Source organism: Engystomops pustulosus, chromosome 3, assembly GCF_040894005.1.
Source record: "Engystomops pustulosus chromosome 3, aEngPut4.maternal, whole genome shotgun sequence".
Classification (NCBI taxonomy): Eukaryota; Metazoa; Chordata; class Amphibia; order Anura; family Leptodactylidae; genus Engystomops; species Engystomops pustulosus.
Window position 1 is genome coordinate 31,926,884 of NC_092413.1, and position 21,035 is coordinate 31,947,918.

The window sequence follows — 21,035 nt, forward strand, 5'->3', positions numbered from 1 at the left end:
CCCTGGAAATACTGGGAAGAGGATTCTCTATTGAATTTGTCTTCTAAACAAGAACACGCATCCGTAGACTTTATTGAAGTTTTCTGTGAATATGAAAACCCCCCACAAGGGGTACAACAGCTTTTTTGTTTTCATTGGGAGTTTCGAAGTCTTAACTACCTAATTATTTGGCTTTCCTGGTGCCCTATTTTTATAAAGTGCATCCTATATTTGGACATAAAAGAAAAAAAGGATTTGTCACACTAATTCTATTCCCTATTTGTCACACAAACTTCTCTGCAATAGCTCCATAACATGCACACATATAGCTCTGCTACATCATACACATACCTCCCAAATTTTGTAGTAGAGAACGAGGGATAAAGAATGCAGCCCCAAATGTGTTTTTTTTGTCCCACTGTACAGGCAGTCCCCGACTTACAGACGGACCCCTCTGCCCACTGTGACCTCTGGTGAAGTTCTCTGGATCTTCTACTATAGTCCTAGGCTGCAGTGATCAGCTGTAAGGTGTCTGTAATGAAGCTTTATTGATAATCCTTGGTCCCATTACAGCAAAAAAACTTGATACTCCAATTGTCACTGGGGCAAAAAAAAATTTGTCTAGAAATACAACAATAAAATATACAGTTTCGACTTGCATACAAATTCAACTTAAGAACAAACCTATGGACCCTTTCTTGTACATTATCCGGGGACTGCCTGTACTACTATATCGTACTTCCCAGCATCTCCCCCTCTTACTTTGCCCCCATAGTAAATAATGGGGCACATCCTGTCGCGATCGCTAAGCTGCGTTGTCCGACGAGGATGAAGTCTGGCACAATTCATTAAGACCGTGCACCCGATACCCTGTATGTGTCGCTTCCCCTCTCATGTCTGCCGGTGTTCACCTTCTTCTTCCTGGTGCATGTCTTGCGACACAATTTAAATTTTAAATCCTGCGCTCAGTCCGAATCAGTCGGGTTGTCCGACGACCACGCCCCTAATTTGTGTCGCATGAAAGTCAGCACGATTGCGTCAAAATCCGATCGCGTGTGCCAAAAACCTCTGTTAAATGCGACTGAAATAGTCGGTAAACCCGACAGAAATGCAGTGTGCGAACCCTTAGTAAATGTGCCCCAATATGTTCCCCCGCAGCAACTCCTCTCATCTCCCCTCTGCTTCTGCTGTAAGTAGCAGTGAAGCCGGAAGGCAGATGATATCATCACATTGTATCTGCCGGCTCTTCTACACACAGCAGACACGGAGGCACAGGGATAGTACAGGGAGCTGGTGGCCCTCTGCATTATCACTGTAACGACAGAGCTGATGTTCTGGCACAAACCTCTTGCTGGGCGGGTCAGAACCCAAAAAACAGGACTCTCCCTTTTGGATCCAGGACGGTTGGGAGGTATGCCCACATATATAGGATCTGCTCTTGACTCCCTATTTTAAATGACTCCACTGACCACTATCTGCTCTTGATCCTCTCTGTTACATCTCCTTCCCCTCCTCCAGCAGGTCCCCAGTTGCAGAGCACAGGCAGCTCTTGGTATGTAATCAGGATAATGTGACTTCAGACTGTCACGTGACCTGATGATGTGGGGGCAAGGTCTTGCTACTAGACCTTGGGACATTAGGAGAGGGAGCGAGAGCAGTGTAGAAGTTCTGCTCTCTCAGATCAGGTGAAATGCTGTCAGCACTTCACCCGATCACCAGGACAGCGGTCAGGAGGTTCTGGCATTACTGGATCCTCCTATCCTTCTGACTTTTTAGCAAGAGTTTTTTTTCTTGCTCAAAAGTGTAAATCTGGTAAATCTGCTTTACTTGGCCTAATTGCATGTTGAGCCTGGGATAGACTTGTAGTTGCATGTAGCAGCCAGTCTGGGGAGGCAGCAGCCAGGAGGCAGCATCCAGGAGGCGTGTCTCAGACTACCTGGCCTTGTAGCTTAGCTGTGGTCTCACATGACAGCTCTGCTAAGCTAAAAATAATTTTTGGAAAATAAATGGCAGGATATCCACCCCTGTAGATACTGACTTGTATATAATTTTTGAGCACTTGAATATACAGTGGCCTTATCCATTTGGATTATACAAAATATATATGTACTCCGGCAGCAGGAAGCTAATGCACCTTTCATGGTTTTGTATAATTTTGAAGGGGGCGAGATATGATAGATTTTTCTTTATTTATTACACCTTTCAAAAAAAAAGGGGGGGGGGCAAATTGACTCTACAAAGGGAAATAAAATTAAGTTGGTAAAGTTATTATAAAGTGCAAACGAGAAGGAAATGAAGGTTATCTCTCTGTTCTGGAAGGTGGGAATAAATTCTTTCATTAACTGTACTCGTCTAATCGACTGAAACCAAATTGTTTAATCTGCCGTGCTTTTATTAGCAAAGGTTAAAAAGAGTTGTAAATTATAGACGTTTGATCCCTCTCCTACTCTCTTAGAAATAGTTTCTTACCAAAAGTTTCTTAACCCCTTCCCACTCAAGATCTGAGCCGAACCGGCATCGTAAAACACGGGATGCCGGCTGTAACATATAGTTGGCAGCCGGTTCAGCTCAAGATCTGAGCCGAACCGGAATTGGAAAACACGGGGTGCTGGCTGTAACATATAGTTGGCAGCCGGTTCAGCTCAAGATCTGAGCCGAACCGGAATTGGAAAACACGGGGTGCTGGCTGTAACATATAGTCGGCACCCCAGTGTAACACATGCGATCGGAGTGTGCTCCGATCGCGGGTGCTTAACTCGCTAAATGCCGCGGTCATCGCGACCGCAGCATCTAACATGCATCTGGGGCGTCTTTCCCCCACGATCACCCCGCCCCCCCCGAATCGCATTCGGTGGCCCCGATCGTTGCTATGGCATCACTGGGGTCCGATCTGGACCTGCAAGAACCGCCAGTAAGATGGCGTCTATGACGTCGTCTTACTGGCAGAGTGCCAGCCTATGCAAGTGCATAGGCTGACACTGCTAATACCCTGCATTACATGAATATTGCAGAGTATTATCATGAACAAGCAATCAGATGATTGCTTGTTCATGTCCCATGCTAGAAAAAGTGAAAAAGTAAAAAAAAAAAGTTATTCACTAAAAAATAAAGAAAGGCATCAATAAAAATGCCCAAAAGCCCCAAAACATATAAAGAGAAATATAACACAAAAAAAAGTCTAAATCATTAACCCCACATATATAGTATCACCGTCCGTAACAACCCGTAGAATAACAGTAAATAATTATTGAACCCGTACGATAAACTCCGTAAAAAAAAAAGTTATAAACCCTCCAAAATTTATGATTTTTACCTATTCAATCCCACAAAAAATGCAATAAAAAGTGATCAAAAAAACATATGTACTCCAGAATGATACTGGTGCAAAGTACAACATGTTCCACAAAAAACAAGCCATCAACCAGCTCCGTAGCCAAAATAGTAACAATGTTATGCCACTTGGAAGACGGCGATGCAAAAATGATAGATTTTTCCCCACATTAGGGTTTTATTAGACAAATTTAGTAAAACGTAAGAAAAAATATTCATGTCTGGTATCCCCGTAATCGTATCGACCCATAGAATAAAGATAACAGGATTATTAGGCTGAAGGGGGAACACGAAAAAAAAAAAAAGGCAAAAATCCAGTACAGAATTGATGCTTTTCTACTCCTGCCCTCAAAAAAAGTTCCTAAATTTTCAACAACAGGGGATTACAACCCCAAAATGGTAACACTGGTAAAAGCATCTCATCCCGCAAAAAAAATACTATCACATGGCCCAAATAACGAAAAAGCTAAAATTTTATAGCCTACAAAAGGGGCCAATGAGGAAACTAAACTCCTGGCAGCTGCAGGGCGCTCCTTCCCTTCTGCTCCTCGTTGTGCCCCCATAAAACAAGTAACGGCCACATGTGGGGGGGGGGGGGGGGGGTCTCTGTACTCAGGAGAAATTATAGAACAAATTATATGGTGGGTTTTATCTTTTTATCTTTTGGAAATGTGTAAATTTTAGGGCTAAATGAACGTATAACCGACATAATTTGACCATTCTAAATTTCACCTCCATTACTATGAAGATCTCAAGGGGTTAACAATCTTCGTAAAAGCTGTTTCTAATAGTTTGAGGGGTGCAGATTTGAAAATGGGTTGATCATATAGGGGTTTTTTAATACTAAATATTTAAAATTTCATTCAAAATAGTATTTATCCCCAAAATAGTCAATTCTGAAAATCCGGAAAATCGCTATTCGATTTGTAAGCCGCGTGACGTCAAAATATATTATCCAGACTTATGATTATACTAATTATCAAAAATTATGAAAATGTTAAGTAGACAAATGGGAAATGTTATTCAGCAACTTATTTAGGTGGTAAATCTATCTGCAATGCAATGATTTCGATTTTCGAAAATGGCAAATTTAAAAAAAAAATTATTATTTTTTTTTTTTTGCAAATAAATGCAAAACTCATCAGCCAAAATTTACGACTAAAATGAAATATAACATGTGAGGAGAAAAGTTATAACCATGTAAAGCGACGCAAGTCAGAATCCAAAAAATGGGGACTGAGCCTTAAGCTACAAAATGGCTGTGTCCTTAAGGGGTTAAAGTGTCCTGGGTTTCTCCTGTATGAATAAATTCTCCCATGAAGGTACTTTTTATTATTTGCAATGTCAAAAAATAGATATTTCCTGATCAAATACCGTATTTTCCGGACTGTAAGGCACACATAAAAACCTAAGATTTCCTTAGATATCCAAAGTGCGCCTTATAGTCCGGTGCGCCTTATGTATGCAGCAGACCCTACTAAAGGAGGGCAGCGGACCCTACTTACATCGGTCCTCGCTACCGGAGACAGCAGATCTCCAGCGGGAACTGCAGACCATGCGGCACGAACCAACTTCTGCTGCGTGGTCTGCAGTTCCCGCTGGAGATCTGCTGTCTCTTGTAGCGGGGACCTATGTAAGTAGGGTCCGCTGCCCTCCTCCACCTGAACGGACCCCCTTCCCCATCTCCCTGGGGAGACCGCTCACCTCTTGCTGGGTCTGTGGAGAGTCGCTGGTTGCGACCTCTCCGCTTGGTTTTCAAACCACGCCCCCGGACCTCCTCCACGCCCCCGGACCCTGCGCCTTATAGTCCGGTGCGCCTTATATATGGAATTATTCCATATATGAGGCCTTTATTAGTAATACGCCTTATAGTCCGGTGCGCCTTATCACCAGGAAAATATGGTATGTGTGGGCTGGTTGGATGGATCCTTCATGTTGGTGTTTTTCTGCTGTTAAGATGCTGTTTTTGTGTAACCATGTAGTTTTTTTTTTTTTTTTTGCGTGTAGCGACACAGGATGAAGGTTGCAGTGATTTAGGCAGGGGTAGCAGTGTTCCACCTTGTATCACAAAGATTATAGTATAGTTAAAGTGGTTGGCCACTCTTTTACATACGTTGCCCATGTTGCTTTACTGCTTTGTGGTTAATCCTTGAATGGTCAAGTGTTTTAGCAGTCCTGCTACTTACTTTTGTACTGTGTTCAGGCTCTCCGGGATTCTTTCTTTACATCTCAGAGCTCTGCTGAGTAGGTGGAGCTGCAGCAGGAAAGTTATGACTCGTCCTGATCTCTCCTCTCTCCTAACGTAATGAAGAGTCCATAAGGAGCCGTCACCTTGCCTATAGCAGTCACATCAGGACACCTCCCAATCCTGGATGGCTTATCAGCTGCTGTAGGCTAAATCTCCTGCAAGGAATATAACTTCAATCCTCCACATTAAAATTTAAAAGGCTCATGTTATCAGTTCTGACCCCTAATAAATACATTGCTTTAGAGGCTCTAACATGACCTAAGCATAACGGAGAAAAGAGAGCTTTGTTTTTCATTTAAAGGAAACCTGTCTTAAGTGACACTGCCCCTGCAGCTTGTAAACTTGACTCATCTCAGGCAAAATATGACTCTCCTCAGGTCATTTTCACATGACTTCAGAGATTGTATTTATTTATTTTTAACATAAAGTATAGAAAGGACATTTCATACCTTACCTGAGGTAGGACTTCAGACTCCTGCCTGCTGTGAAAGACCCTTTATTATCACCCAAAACAATACAAGCTTTCCGTTGGATTCATTGAAGGATTGGGGATAAATGTCAGCTTGTAGGGTTCCTGGAAGCGGCTACTGAAATCTTCAATAATGCTTGACAAGTTCAGCCTATGATCTATTGATTTCCTGAAACTGCATAGGGATGGACAGTCCCTGAAATCTATAAAAGACAACTCAGGGGAACTTGTAGCCCCCCATTATGCTGATGAAAGCGCCTCTCTTGTCCATAAGCAGTGCCAGGTATTGCAGCTCTAATATTTGTATGGGTTAACACTTTACTTAGATAGAAATGAACTACAGGTTGTACTTGTGATGTTGAGACGGTTAAAGGGGTTGTCCACTTTCAGCAAGTAATTGCTATTGTTTGCGTAATAAAAAGTTGTTCAAATTTCCATTATACTTTTTGCATCAATTCCTCTCGGTTTTCTAGATCTCTGCTTGCTGTCATTCTATAGGAAGCTTCATTGTTTATTTCCTGTGGATAGAAATCTGACCCTGGTTATGTGATGTCACACAGGTGCACAGCTCATTATACCCCTGGTCATGTGATGTCACACAGGTGCATGGCTCATTATATCTCTGGTCATGTCATGTCACTTGGGTGCACATCTCCTTATATCCCTGGTCATGTGGTGTCACACAGGTGCAAGGCTTGTTTTATCCCTGGTCATGTCATGTCACACAGGTGCACGTCTTGTTATATCCCTGGTCATGTCACACAGGTGCACCTGTGTGACATCACATCACCAGGGATATAAGGAGCGGTGCACCTGTGTGACATCACATCATGAGGGATGTAAGGAGCTGTGCACCTGTGTGACATCACATCATGAGGGATGAAAGGAGCTGTGCACCTGTGTGACATCACATCATGAGGGATGTAAGGAGCTGTGCACCTGTGTGACATCACATTATGAGGGATGTAAGGAGCTGTGCACCTGTGTGACATCACATCATGAGGGATGTAAGGAGCTGTGCACCTGTGTGACATCACATCATGAGGGATGTAAGGAGCTGTGCACCTGTGTGACATCACATCATGAGGGATATAAGGAGCTGTGCACCTGTGTGACATCACATCATGAGGGATGTAAGGAGCTATGCACCTGTGTGACATCACATCATGAGGGATGTAAGGAGCTGTGCACCTGTGTGACATCACATCACTAGGGATATAAGGAGCTGTGCACCTGTGTGACATCACATCATGAGGGATGTAAGGAGCTGTGCACCTGTGTGACATCACATCATGAGGGATGTAAGGAGCTGTGCACCTGTGTGACATCACATCACTAGGGATATAAGGAGCTGTGCACCTGTGTGACATCACATCACTAGGGATATAAGGAGCTGTGCACCTGTGTGACATCACATCACTAGGGATATAAGGAGCTGTGCACCTGTGTGACATCACATCACTAGGGATATAAGGAGCTGTGCACCTGTGTGACATCACATCACTAGGGATATAAGGAGCTGTGCACCTGTGTGACATGACCAGGATCGGTGTTTTATTCCTATTGAAGTTTTCTGTTGATTCCTACAAAAGAAGAGATCTAGAGAACAGTGAGGAGTTGATACAGAAAATATATTGGAAAATTGTATAACTTTTCATTACACAAACAATGTCAATTATTCACTGAAAATGGACAACTCCTTTAAAATTACATAACTTTTAGATTTTTTGTTTTATTTATGTACCCGCCTGCCTTTTTCCTCTATATCTGCTCTGCATAAGGAGCGCCCTCCTCATCGCCATCATCCCGCAGTCTTCCTTTGCACCTAATAAAAAATCGTGCAGACTAGAAATGTTCTGCATGAACAGGACGCGGCGCCATTATCGCTACCCGGCGACATACAATTACACGTGCCCCGGCCTTTCTGCATGATGTACACTACGAGACCAGCCGGTGATTTTCATATGGTAATAAATGACATAGGATTATGGTAACGAGACGCTGTGGAGACGCCGCCGCTCTATGCATATGCTGCTTCTACGTGACAACGCTCCGGGAGGATCAAGAAAATAGAAGGGAATTTGCCGCATGAAGGTTTAGAAATTGCTTGGTGGCAGCACACAGCAGCGGTGCAGGTTAGGAAATGACACTTGTGCCTCCCCATACCAGAGCCGGATGCCGGCCATAACCTCTGCATTGCTGGAGACCAGGGCTTCTCCCTAGTGGTACTGAGAAATATTTCATTATAGCTTACATAGTAAAGATGCCTTCTACATGGACCGCAGGGAAAGTAATATCTTCAGCGTGCGTGGATTTACACCCCGGGAATTAGTTGTCAGACTCAAAGATATAAAATATATATGTTTACTGAAATCTTATATATTCAGTGGAGAAATGTGTAGGAGGAACAGGAGGATGAATCTCTTATACAGTGGATGTATAGTTCTAATGTGTGTGTGTATGTATATATATATATTACACAGATTTATCCTCTTATACGTTTCTTTACTTAAAATACATAATAATAATTCCTTTATTTATGCAGCGCTGCACAGAGCTTTCCAAATCAGTCCCTGTCCCCATGGGGCTCACAATCTAATCAACCTACCAGTATGTTTTTGGAGTGTGGGAGGAAACCAGAGGACCCAGAGGAAACCCACACAAACACGGAGAGAACTTACAAACTCTTTGCAGGTGTTGACCCTGGGACATGTACCCTGGTCCACAGTGCTGCAAGGCTGTACTTCTAACCTCTAAGCCACCGTGCTGCCCAAAACCATGTAAGCCCTTTCCACATCCTGACCTGTAGTTTAGGGCCTAACTTGGTGATCAGCGGGGGGCCTCAGTAATGGTACCCCCACAGATTATGAGAATGGGGTTTGATGTACACTAGTCAGACCTCTTGACAATCTCGGCGAGTGACAAGGGGTTTGTCTGGGGTACATCAGACCCCCGTTCTTGTGATCTGTGGGAGTCCCATCACCCCCACCAATCAGTAAGTTAGACTTGCTTGTTTTGTGGTAAAACTCCTTTAATATATGAGATTTCATTAAGCATATATATTAGTTTCCCTCTTTAGTTCAAAAAGATATCGCTACATCATATGTTAAGTGGTTTTTCCCGGTAAAATCCAGAGGTTAGGTCATTAACAGGGGGTTAATAAGATTGTAAAACCCAGCGCCCTCACAGATCAGCTGACTGACACTATGGCTGATGCTCTGTCCTCAGTGTAACTGCTGTCCTGGCTCCAGTGGCGCTCCCAATCCTGACTCTCTGAAGGCACGGAGCCCTTCCCCTATCCCTCCATCTCATCCTGACTCCCTGAGGGCATGAAGCCCTTCCCTTACTTCCCCATCCTGTCTCCCTGCAGGCGCCCCCCTCCTGGCTCCATGCAGAGGCACTTCCAATCCTGATTCCCTGCAGAGGCGCTCACACTCCATGCTCATTGCAGGCTGACCCCCCCCCCCATCCTGGCTCCCTGCAGAGCCCCCCCCCCCCCATCCTGGCTCCCTGCAGAGCCCCCTTCCCCATCCTGGCTCCCTGCATAGCCCCCCCCCCATCCTGGCTCCCTGCAGAGCTCCCTTCCCCATCCCGACTCCCTGCAGAGGCTCTCCCACTCCATGCTCCCTGCAGAGCCCCCTTCCACATCCCGACTCCCTGCAGAGGCTCTCCCACTCCATGCTCCCTGCAGGCATTCCCCACCCAATACTAGCTCCCTGCTGGCATAGCAATCAATGGGTCAGTATGCTATCCACAAAAAAAAATATATATATATCATGCGAATCTCCAAAAACACCCGTCTGAATGAGCCCAAACTATGATCGATAATTAGCATGAAAAAATTTGAAAAAATTACCACTAAAATATTTATGCAGATTTTCTAAAAACAATAATAAAGGTTAAACAAACCATTATGCGTAACCCTTAAATGCCACTCAGGAGGCAAAAAACAAGCCCTCCGAAATGGCTAACTTATTTTGAAATAATCATTTTTGCGGTGCTGAAAGGGTTAAGAAGAAGGAACGTGCAGTGTGGCTGAGTTTGTGTTATTTTTCCACCATGTAGAGGAGGAATATGTCTGCACACAGCTGCAGTAGCAGAATGTAAAGTTATCCCTTCTGTTTGGGTTTGCTTGAACTCTAGTTCATCTCTATGTGTTGTTTTGTTTGTTTTTGTGTGTTCTGAAATATGGAGAATAAGACCGTTGCCTGTGATGACTATTATCGTGCCGAGCGCAGAGGTATTTACATTAGAGGTAAAGTGAGTGCAGCGGAGAGCTCTCCAGTCTAGTGCGTCCGACAAGTGTGTGGGAAAAAAACGCGCTAACGCTTCACAGAGCATCCGCATTAGAAGCAAATAAAACAGCCGGGGAATGTTCAGAATTGCTAAGGATATAACAATGTTAGATTTTAGCTCCTCATCCCTTTAAGAAAATCTACAAATAAGGGATGATAAACCAGGGGCACCTACTCGAATAATAATATAATGTCATATTTGTTATCTATGGCCTCATTCCTTCTAAAATTTACTTTTATAATTATGCTAATTAGGAGGTCCGGGGGTGGGGGGGCATTACCAGCACCTCTCTGTGATGCAGATTCAGAGACTGTCACAATGTGCAAGAGCACCTCCCCTCACCAGATCGCACCCCCGCTGCTGAAACTTCCTCTGCTTGCAGATTACATCAAGCTGAGGGAGCAGGGGTAGACAGTGTAACAGTCTGTAAAGCTACAGTATGGAGGGCCTCTGGTAACACTCATCCCCCATGACTCTTTAAGGCAACATGACACCAGGGGCCTCGTTTTCTCTAAAGACAGGTTACAGAAGCCCATTACAGCTGCATTGTACATATGCCTTTCTGCTTTCTCTAAGCATTTGCATTACAATATACTGTAATTGTGTGTTATAACTTGCCTTGCACCCTGACAGAATCCTCTGTATAGTCCCAGGGGTTGGGCTTTGGTTTGGATGTGTTTCAAAAAACAACATGTGACTTGTCTGTGCTGCTCACTCCTCAGCCCCCACCTTTGTGCTCCTGTACAGCTCCTCCACAGAGCTCACAGTGTATTGTGTTGACATCAGTGGGAGAGGGAGGAGCTGTACAGGAGCACAAAGGTGGGAGCTGAAGAGTCTGCAGCACAAACAAGTCAAGTGTTTTCTTTTAAATGCTTCCAAACCAAAACCCAACCCCTGAGACTACACAGAGGATTGGTTCAGGGTGCAAGGTAAGTTATAACACACAATTATATTGTAATACAAATGCTTAGAAAAGGTAGAAAGACAGATTTGCAATGCAGGTGTCATGGGCTTCTGTAACCTGTCTTTAGTGAAAATGAGGTCCCTGGTGACAGGTTCCCTATCAGGCCCAGTAGCATAATTTTAAAGTTGATTTTAGGCAGGAGGATATGGATAACAACTATAAGAAGATTACAACATTCACGGTGCCTGTATCTATGAGTAAGTGCCCCATGTTTATCCATTCTTTATTTTGATGGTAGATTTGATCTTATATCACCCCCATCCCCTATTACTAAATCGGTTAATAAAGCCTTATTGATATTTTCTCATGCAGCCAATCAGGACTCTGTTGTGGAGCACCCGTTTAAATATCTACAGATTGATCCAGAATGGGATTATCGGAAATTGCCGAGCTCAGCGCTCAGTTACCTTCTTCATTATCATATTAAGTGAATGAGATTTCCAGAGATGGCTAAGTGCTGTGGTCAGAATAATAATCTGATTGTTGGGGATCTGAAGGCTGGGATCAAAACCACTCGTGAGAATAGATGGCAACATTTCACGAGAATTAGTGGAGTAGCATCCTCATTGCATTTTACATCATTCAGTATTTGCTTTAAGAAAATCTACTATTTGGTTCATAATGCATCAATTTAAATATACCTTGAGAATGCTGTAGCTACACTGATGCAGAATCATATCTTGTTTAATCTCTGAACTGAGTGGTTTTTGCTGAAAAAACAATTTTAAGATTCAGGATAATGAATCTCTGTCGCTCCTTTGCTTGGCTCAGCGCTTCTCTTCTTACACTGCTCAGGAGAATAATGTAATTACTGACAGGCAGAAATAATCAATCCCTGCACCATCCCCCAGCTGCTGTGTACGAGTGATCCAGCTCAGGTTGATAAGTCCTGTCTGGACAGTGCAGACAGCTTGTGGAATATGTTTATGTACTGCAAGAAACAAGCAATCCAGCTTTCCTAAGGTGAATGTCATAGTAGGTTTTTCAGCAAAACCACTCTGCTCAGGTATTAAACAAGATATGTTTCTTCATCATTGTAGCTACAGCATTCTCAAGGTATGTTTGGTTCATAGTGCATGAAATCAAATGGTAAATTTGAGATTACTGAGCACAATGCTCAGCTATCTCCAGCACCCTCATAGACAATGCATAAGAGTACAGGAGGAACCAGAGCACTGTGCTCAGCAGTTTTTGTCGCTCCCTTATTGTTGAATGGAGTGACAGGACACATGCTCAACCTTCCATTCCATTCATTTAGTGAGAACAGTCAACCATTCATGTGGCCAATGTGGGTCCCAGCAGTCAGATCCTCACGATTACATGCCCTTTATAAGGGTACTGCCCCTTTAAGCCGTAATGTTTTCAGATGTATATTGATTTTCCGTGGGGTTAGTTGCTTTAAGCAAAGGCTGAAAACAGGTAAAATGTTGTTTTTACGGAAAATGACTCGCTACCTTTTGCTATAAAGAATCACATTTTCCGTTTGCTGCTGAAAACACATTGTAAAACATAGTTAATCCTTTAGGACAAATCCTATTGATTTCTCATGTGTCGTCCATGGTAAGAAGCCGGAGCCGTCTCCTAATGTCCCGAGCGGCGGCTAAATAACCTCCTGCGGCAGCTCGCTGGCTGCGCCTCCTGTCCTCCTCTGCCTCTCACACGCTTCATGCTCAAAATATGAGCAAACAATGGGATTTGTATCGGCCAAGAATCCTGGGCTGCGGTGAAAACATTGCGTGCTGGGAGATGTCCTGGGCTTTATGAGGTGTTTGGGATATGTAAACACTCGGCACTATTTAGGTGCGCTGGTTTGGTTATTGGACTCCGTGTAACATCTGCCAAAGAGCTAATGGAGTAGATTGACAGATTTGCTGCTTTTCCATGTTGGGATATTTGTTTCCTTTTGTACAAATGTAAAATATTCCCTTAAAGGGGTTTTCTAGGGACATAGATATTGATGAATTAGTATCTTTATCAGGTTGGTGGGGGTATAGCACCTGGTACCCCTTTTGGTAAGCTGCAGCCCGTTTACTGCCACCGGTGACATCACAAGCCGACCTGGTGCTCACTGATGTGTCACTGACCTTGGATGGTACCCCACCTCCCAGGTATGGCATGTCCTCTGACTGTTTTGTTTTATGAACAGGAACTTTCAAGCAGTGATAAACCATGGACACGTACTCATAGATCCAGACACTGTGACAATCTGCTTATATTTGTTATCCATGGTTTCCGGCCTTCTAAAATCAGCTTTCAAAATTATGCTAACGAGCCGGAAGGGCTTCAGGGTTTTTGCCAGAGCCCCTCTATACTGTAGCTTCTAAGGATGTTACACTTATCCTTCCCCATTCTCCCTCCTTCTACTTGCTGTCATCTTGCACAGTGGTATGGGAGAAGTACTCCGGCACATTGTAAAAGCCTATGAAGCTGCAAGCATACAGTCATGGCCAAAAGTTTTGAGAATGACACAAATATTATATTTTCACATGATCTGTTGCCCTCTGGTTTGTCAGATGTTTTAATCACATACAGAAATACAAGTGCGATCATATTATGAGTAACAAAAGCTTTTATTGACAGTTACAATGAGTTACTGCAGCAAGTCAGTATTTGCAGTGTTGACCCTTCTTCTTCAGGACCTCTGCAATTCTCCTTGGCAGCTCTCCATCACCTTCTGGACCAAATCCTGACTGATAGCCGTCCATTCCTGCACAATCAATGTTTGCATTTTGTCACAATTTATTGGTTTTTGTTTGTCCACCCGTCTCTTGATGATTGACCACAAGTTCTGAATGGGATTAAGATCTGGGGAGTTTCCAGGCCATGGACCCAAAATCTCTAAGTTTTGTTCCCTGTACCATTTAGTTATCACCTTTGCTTTATGGCAAGGTGCTCCATCATGCTGGAAAAGGCATTGCTGATCACCAAACTGCTCTTGGACGGTTGGGAGAAGTTGCTCTTGGAGGATATTCTGGTCCCATTCTATATTCATGGCAAGGCAAGACTGTGAGAGCCGATTCCCTTGGCTGAGAATGGTTGCAGGATGGCATGCAGTTGGCATGAGACAAGACTGGTGGTATCGCTCTTTCAAAATATCACTGAGACCATGTATGGAAGCAATTCCTTTTTATATAACAATCTTCAAACATTGACATAAGGCTTGTGGACATCACCATTCTTCGGGTAGCATGCCGTAGTCCTTATTACACAGTCCACGCTCAGATTTTCAGGCTTCACAGAATTACCGAACACTGGTGGTATCGCTCACCTTGTCTTCTCTGAACAAAATGTTTTCCAGATGTTCCAAACAATCGTAAAGGGGATTCATCAGAGAAAATGACTTTACCCCAGTCCTCAGCAGTCCACTCCCTGTGCCTTTTGCAGAATATCAGTCTGTCCCTGATGTTTTTTCTGGAGAGAAGTGGCTTCTTTGCTGCCCTCCTTGACACCAGGCCTTGCTCCAAGAGTCTCCGCAGTCTCCCAGTGCGTGCAGATGCCTCACACCTGCCTGCTGCCATTCCTGAGCAAGCTCTGCACTGCTGGTAGCCCGATCCCCAAGCTAAAACACTTTAAAGAGACGGTCCTGGTGCTTGCTGGTCCTTCTTGGACGCCCTGGAGCCTTTTTGGTAACAATGAAACCTCTCTCCTTGAATTCCTTGATGATGCGATAGATTGTTGACTGAGATGCAATCTTTCTAGCTGCGATACTCTTCCCTGTTCGGCCAATTTTGTGCAGTGCAATGATGACTGCACGTGTTTCTTTAGAGATAACCATGGTTAACAGAAGAGAAACAATGATGCCAAGCACCAGCCTCCTTTTACAGTGTCCAGTGGTGTGATTCTTACTTAATCATGACAGATTGATCTCCAGCCCTGTCCTCATGAACACCCACACCTGTGTTACTGGAGCAATCACTGAAACCATGTTAGCTGCTCCTTGTAAGGCAGGCCAGCAATGAAGTTGAAATGTGTTTTGGGGGAAAAAGTTCATTTTCTAGGCAAATATTGATCACTCTTTATAACATTCTGGAGTATGTGCAAATTGCCATTATAAAACCTGATGCAGTAGACTTTGTAAAAATTAACATTTGTATCAATCTCAAAACTTTTTTTGGCCATGACTGTGGATGGGCTCTCCCCAGAGCCCTCCTTAGCATAATTTTAAACGTTGATTTTAGAAGGAAGGAGACCATGGATAACAAATATAAGAAGATTACCGCAGTCCAGGTGCCTGGAATCTATTAGTAAGTGTTCCTGGTTTATCATGATGGATTTTGATGGTAGATTTCCTTTTAAGACCAGTTTAAAGGTTGATCAAACAATATGCTTCGTGTCTACTGGAACTTAACCAGTTTATATTAAAATATATTTTTTTAACCAGAAAACCCCTTTGAATGAAACTAATGAAAATATATTACTGTATTATGTTACTGTGAAGAGTCTAAAGAAGCCTAAAATCCACTTCCTGATCGATTTTATGGGCTCAGGCTTCTGCTCCTTGCCTGCCTTAGATCTCTTGGACATGTGCGTAATACACAGCCAGGTGGAGAAGGGGGTGGGAAGGGAGCACTCCTCAACCCTCCCCTCTCCATAGGCCGCGTCGTAAATCTGTCCACTGATAAGACATGTCCTATCTTTTCCCGTATTACGGCGCCGTGCGCCATAACTTCCTATGGAGAGGGGCGGGGGTGAGCAGCGCTCACCTCCTCCTCCTCCCCCCGCGCTGCCGTGTGTACGCCGTGCTGCGGTGCGGCGGGCTCTCGGCAGTGTGCATGTAGCCTTCGGATTACCGCAGTGTTTGTTAACTCTTTGTTAATGTATGTGTTTTGTAAATGCAATGTAATCAGGCAAATCTCCTCTTCTCAGGTGTTGTAATGCTTTTCAGAACACATGCATTAACCCCAGGTGTGAATGCACCCGTACGGAATCGCCTGCCGGCACACACCAGCTTCTGCGGGCAATACAGCTACTGAAATAGATGACCCTTCACTGTCCATTGAAATAAAAGGGGCTGTGTGCTACCCATATTAAATTGGCAGGGGGAGCACATGGCCGTTTAAAAACATTCGTTTACAAGTGGCCTTATAGTTCTGTGATACATAATAAATCTTACAGCTTTGTGGAAAATTTAAAAGCCCCTGGGATCCTTCTCTTCGATTGGGTCATGTGATGTCATGGGGACGACCAGAGAATGCCATGCTGCCTTGTTGTCTCACAGGGTTCACCATCTCTGGCATTAGGCTTCCTGTGGGATGACACCTACAAGGAGGTATTGGTGGTGTCTTTGGGCACACATTCCCATTACTATTACTGACTAATTAGAGTCTTCTCACACAATCAATATGAAGAACAGTTTCGGCTTTCCATGTAATACTGTGCTGAGACATCATGGGATTGCGGAGCAAGGAAATTTTTGATCAGTCAGGAGTTAGCAGTATATATTGAAGCCATTCTCTTACATTCTGCACTTCTTTATGTATACTGCACTGGAGAGTGAACCTGCTAGGACACGTGATGTCACTTCTGTTTTCAAGGGGTTGTCCCATGATCCCAGGAAATCCATCATTGGATTAAGTGGGTCCCGTGACCCTGTTGAACTACACCGTTGAACTTCCAGTGTAACGGAGGGCTAGAAACGGAGAGTACAGGAGTTACCCGTGAATCGGAGTCAAAGGTAACATTAAAGGGGTATTCTCGTCTGGGCATTCACATTCAGTTTCATTAATCTGCCATATATAAACATTTCTTCAATTGGATGTTATTAAAAAAAATGTTCCTGCGTGAAGATAATTTCTCATAAATGTAACCATGTTGTCCCTTAGAAACGAGATGGCTTCTTCCGATGCGGCCACCTCTGCCTGAGAGATTGCAGAAATAAACAAAAAGTTTTTGTATATGAAATGTCCGGGAGTTACTGCATGTCCCACAGTCGTCCTGTAGTAATGATTGCTGAATCCTGGTGGTCAGGCAGGGCTCAATAGCGCATGTCTGACCACCGCTGCCGGTGTGATGTGGTCGTATCCGAGGAAGCCATCTCGTTTCTAAGGGACAACATGACTACATTAATGAGAAATTATCTTCACACAGGAACATTTTTTTTATTAACATCTAATTGAAGAAATGTTTACATAAGGCAAATGAATTTAATTAAATGTAAATGCCCTGATGAGAATACCCCTTTAAGTTTCGGGATAGGGACACAATAGTACCGCAAGACATTGGTTCAGCTTCACCTGGAATATATATTGTTCAGTTCTGGGCACCAGTCCATGAAGAGGATGCCCTGGAGCGGGAGTGGGGACATCGATGAGCCACAAAAATGATAAGGGGTATGGAGGGTCTCAGTTATGAGGAATGATTAATTGAATTAGTTTTATTTAGTCTAGAACATAGACGACTAAGGGGGGACATGATTCATTTGTATAAATATATGAATGGTGCATTTAAAAAAAAAAAGATTATGGTGGAAAGTTGTCCCAGGTTAAATCAAAGGACAACGGGGCACTGCCTTCCATGGTGTAAACCTAGAAGAGACCAGGCTTCTTTCCTGTAAGAACTGTAAATTTGTCCAATAGCCAAGCTTAGGTGCTGGTCACAGCAGGGACAGCAGAAAGCTACAATATGGGTCTAGATTTTTGTTTTACAATATAGATTTGTTTCCCTTACATTCCTTTCTTCATCCAATCCGTTACTTGGTTGGACTCGATGGACATGTATCTTTTTTCAACTGTATAAACTAAATGAGATATTCAATCTATGGCACAAAAACTGCAGCCAGCTCTCGGCCTCCATAGCGGTCTGATGCACCGCATCTTGCCGCACCGCGACTGAGCTGGGTGTCTGTGCTGTCCCAAAGGTAGAGCAGCCGCTCAGCTTTCTGTGGAGAGAAGAACAGCGCTCACCTCCCCGCTCTACCGGGTTGTGTGCTCAAAAAAGTTAAAATAGTTATTTTTGAGTGAAGGAAGACCATCGTCTTCTTACTTTGTAGCAATTACCTATTTAAATCAATGTACCCGCTGATTTCTTCTGCACCGGTAAGCAATCTCCAGCAGCCCTGGCAAGTGTTGTATCTCATAAAGAGGTTATTAAATCACACAGATCCAGTTGGGAGGATGCCGCATGCAGGTCCAAACAGGTGGGTAACAGCGGCCCCCGCTATATGCGATGACTGATACCGTATGATCCCACCACCTGCTTTCCCCGAGTATAATTATAACTCGCAGAGATTGTGCACGGCGGAGGTAGCTGATGGATGACATAGGTTCCTCTATGGTGCAGCTGCTCCGTAAGAGTTTGTCTATTTAATAACCATTACGTATGAGACGTCATGACTTATTAAGGATTCTATACATTAAATACTGTAATCGGACTGAACTCTGCAACTCAAAAATCTAATCTTGTATATCTCTGCTTGCTCTGCAGTGTATGGATGGTGGCACCACTGGATGTTAATTTATCAGGTTTTCTGCCGCACGATAAATATAGAAAGCCGGATGCAGATCTCAATGATAAATGGCCATCAGTAAAATGCCATATAAAATACTAGGTTTATTCTCCGTACAGAAATGTACATAATATATTGAAGAATCATCGCTTAAAAGTCAGGCTGTAGCTCAAAACATTTTTCTTTTTAAATAAAAAATGAATATTTATTTCTGTCCAAATAAAGCGAGCTTTAGATCAAAACAGGAATATATCTGGCATATTCACCAGGAGAATAAAATAAACACCTCTTGAATTAAACTAGCAGCTCCCTCAGGTAGGATATGAAATGTCCTATTTATAATTCCCTGTTTTATTTTAAAAACTCGCCCATTTAAAAATTAAACACCAAAGTTGTATCCAAATGAGCTGAGTCATTTTTTTCCTGTAAATAAGTCACTTTTAGGCCTCACTCGCATAACCATGTTGTCACCTAGACCGGAACCTGGGCAAAGCACATGGTAGGGGAGTGGAGAAGTGGGGAGGGGAGTAGAGAAGTGGTGAGCGCTACCCCCCTCGAGGGTTATAGGTCCTTGACCCAATCAATTTCTATAATAATGGCATAATTGGCCATAATTGACAAAAGATTGGGCCCCTCTTCCACTTGAGCATTAACATCCTATGTCTATCATAGGTTCTTGTTAAATAAAACAGTCGCACATTAGATCGTAACGAGTCATTTTAGATAATTTCGAATATGGGTTAATATTAACATTTTTCTAATATACTTAGAAAAAGTATATTAGTTTTTATACTTTAAAAAGTGCTTAGCTTTTAAATAAGTCAGGCTGCAGAGATCGCTTTTGTAGAGATCCATATTCCAGCCTATATAGCGTGCGTCTACAAAGCCTCTCTACATCACCCCTGTTTGATTACACAGCTCTAGGCAGTGATGATTAACTCCTTTTAGCTTTTATGTTTAAAAATAATGCTCCTAGCATACTATAGCCAGGGAGAGAGCTGTGTAAACAATGGAATAATTGCCCCTATAAATCCCCCGTACACACATAATGCTTAAATTGAACCGCAATTTCAAAGTGCATCATGAGTAACTCCTAACCAAATGTACAGTATATGTGTTTATACCTCAAAGCTTGCTTTTGGGAAAGGGAAACACGTGTTTTGCCTTTTAACACTTCCATAGAGGTGTCACTTCTTCAGAGGGCAAGTGTGTAGGGCTAAACACGGTTACCCCCAATGCGCTTGATATGCGTTTCATGACATAATTCAAGTGCAATGTGTGAATGTGCACATAAAATTATTTTGTATAATGTGTGTGTGTAAGGATAGATTCACATCTGATTTTCCTCCATTGTATGTGTATGCTGGGAAGTTTCTTGATGTACCCTTACAATGGAGGGCTGCACCGTACACACATATGTATACAATGTATACAGTGGGGTGTCCTGTCCTGTTCCAACCAAAAGCCGAAGGAGGAGCAAACATTTGCTTTTGGTGATGTTCGGGGTGTTTCCCCAGTGATGTCACTGTCCTTATATGGTCACCCTGAAGACGCCTTGAACATTGCCAGCAGCAGATCACTGTCCGATTTGGATTTTAGAGGGGGTTATCGTCCAACGTGGTGCCCAGAATATCGGCCCATCACAATGGACAGTAATAGGAGGGCCGTAGACAAAAGTTTCTAGTTACGTCCCTGATTTTTTTTTAATTACAGTTAATATTTTGTGGGCTCAGTTATGATTTTGGGATCATTTTTTTTTTTCCTTTTCTTGTTAAGAATTAAAGAATTGGCCCCAATGTCTCCGTCTTCATGTGACCTCTCTCCGTCCTGTCTTCCAGATCCATGTGAATCCTTGTTTTTATCAGTCCAGTGGTAAAAGCACATTTGTACCTTTGGATAGAAATGTTTGGACTTGGCTGCACTCTGGGGACTGCGTCGCTCTCCTGCCAGACAAATGCTCCTTCAAAGTCCTTGCAAAAGCTCCACCGGAGGAGGCGACATTAAGGTAAAGTAATGACTGCGGTATTGTACTACAATGACAACCTTACATAAATATAGCTCCGAGAGTGAATCCGCTTCATCACGGTGATTTATTCTCCTTAGGTTTCATTAATAATGCTGAGTTTAATGCAGACTTATCAGTCTTAGGAAATACTCCGGAGGAATCCATCTTATCAGATCACTTGTCCTACTTAACTTTCAAAGGCTTTTAACTTTAACATCTCTAATGGAACATTGCATGGCATACACACAGGGAAAATAGGTATTTAATAAGTGGCTGGTTTTGCAAGTTTTTCCCCCCTAG

At 43.2% G+C, this 21,035-nt stretch overlaps 1 protein-coding gene across 1 annotated transcript in view; it reads left to right on the plus strand.

Annotated features, from left to right (window-relative positions):
- APLF (aprataxin and PNKP like factor) overlaps nt 1-21,035 on the plus strand; it is a 137,128-nt gene that overhangs the window by 19,747 nt on the left and 96,346 nt on the right. Inside the window, exon 3 of the mRNA XM_072140424.1 lies at nt 20,569-20,735. Coding sequence (XP_071996525.1) covers nt 20,569-20,735 — 167 coding nt within the window. The remainder of the gene's footprint in view (nt 1-20,568; nt 20,736-21,035) is intronic.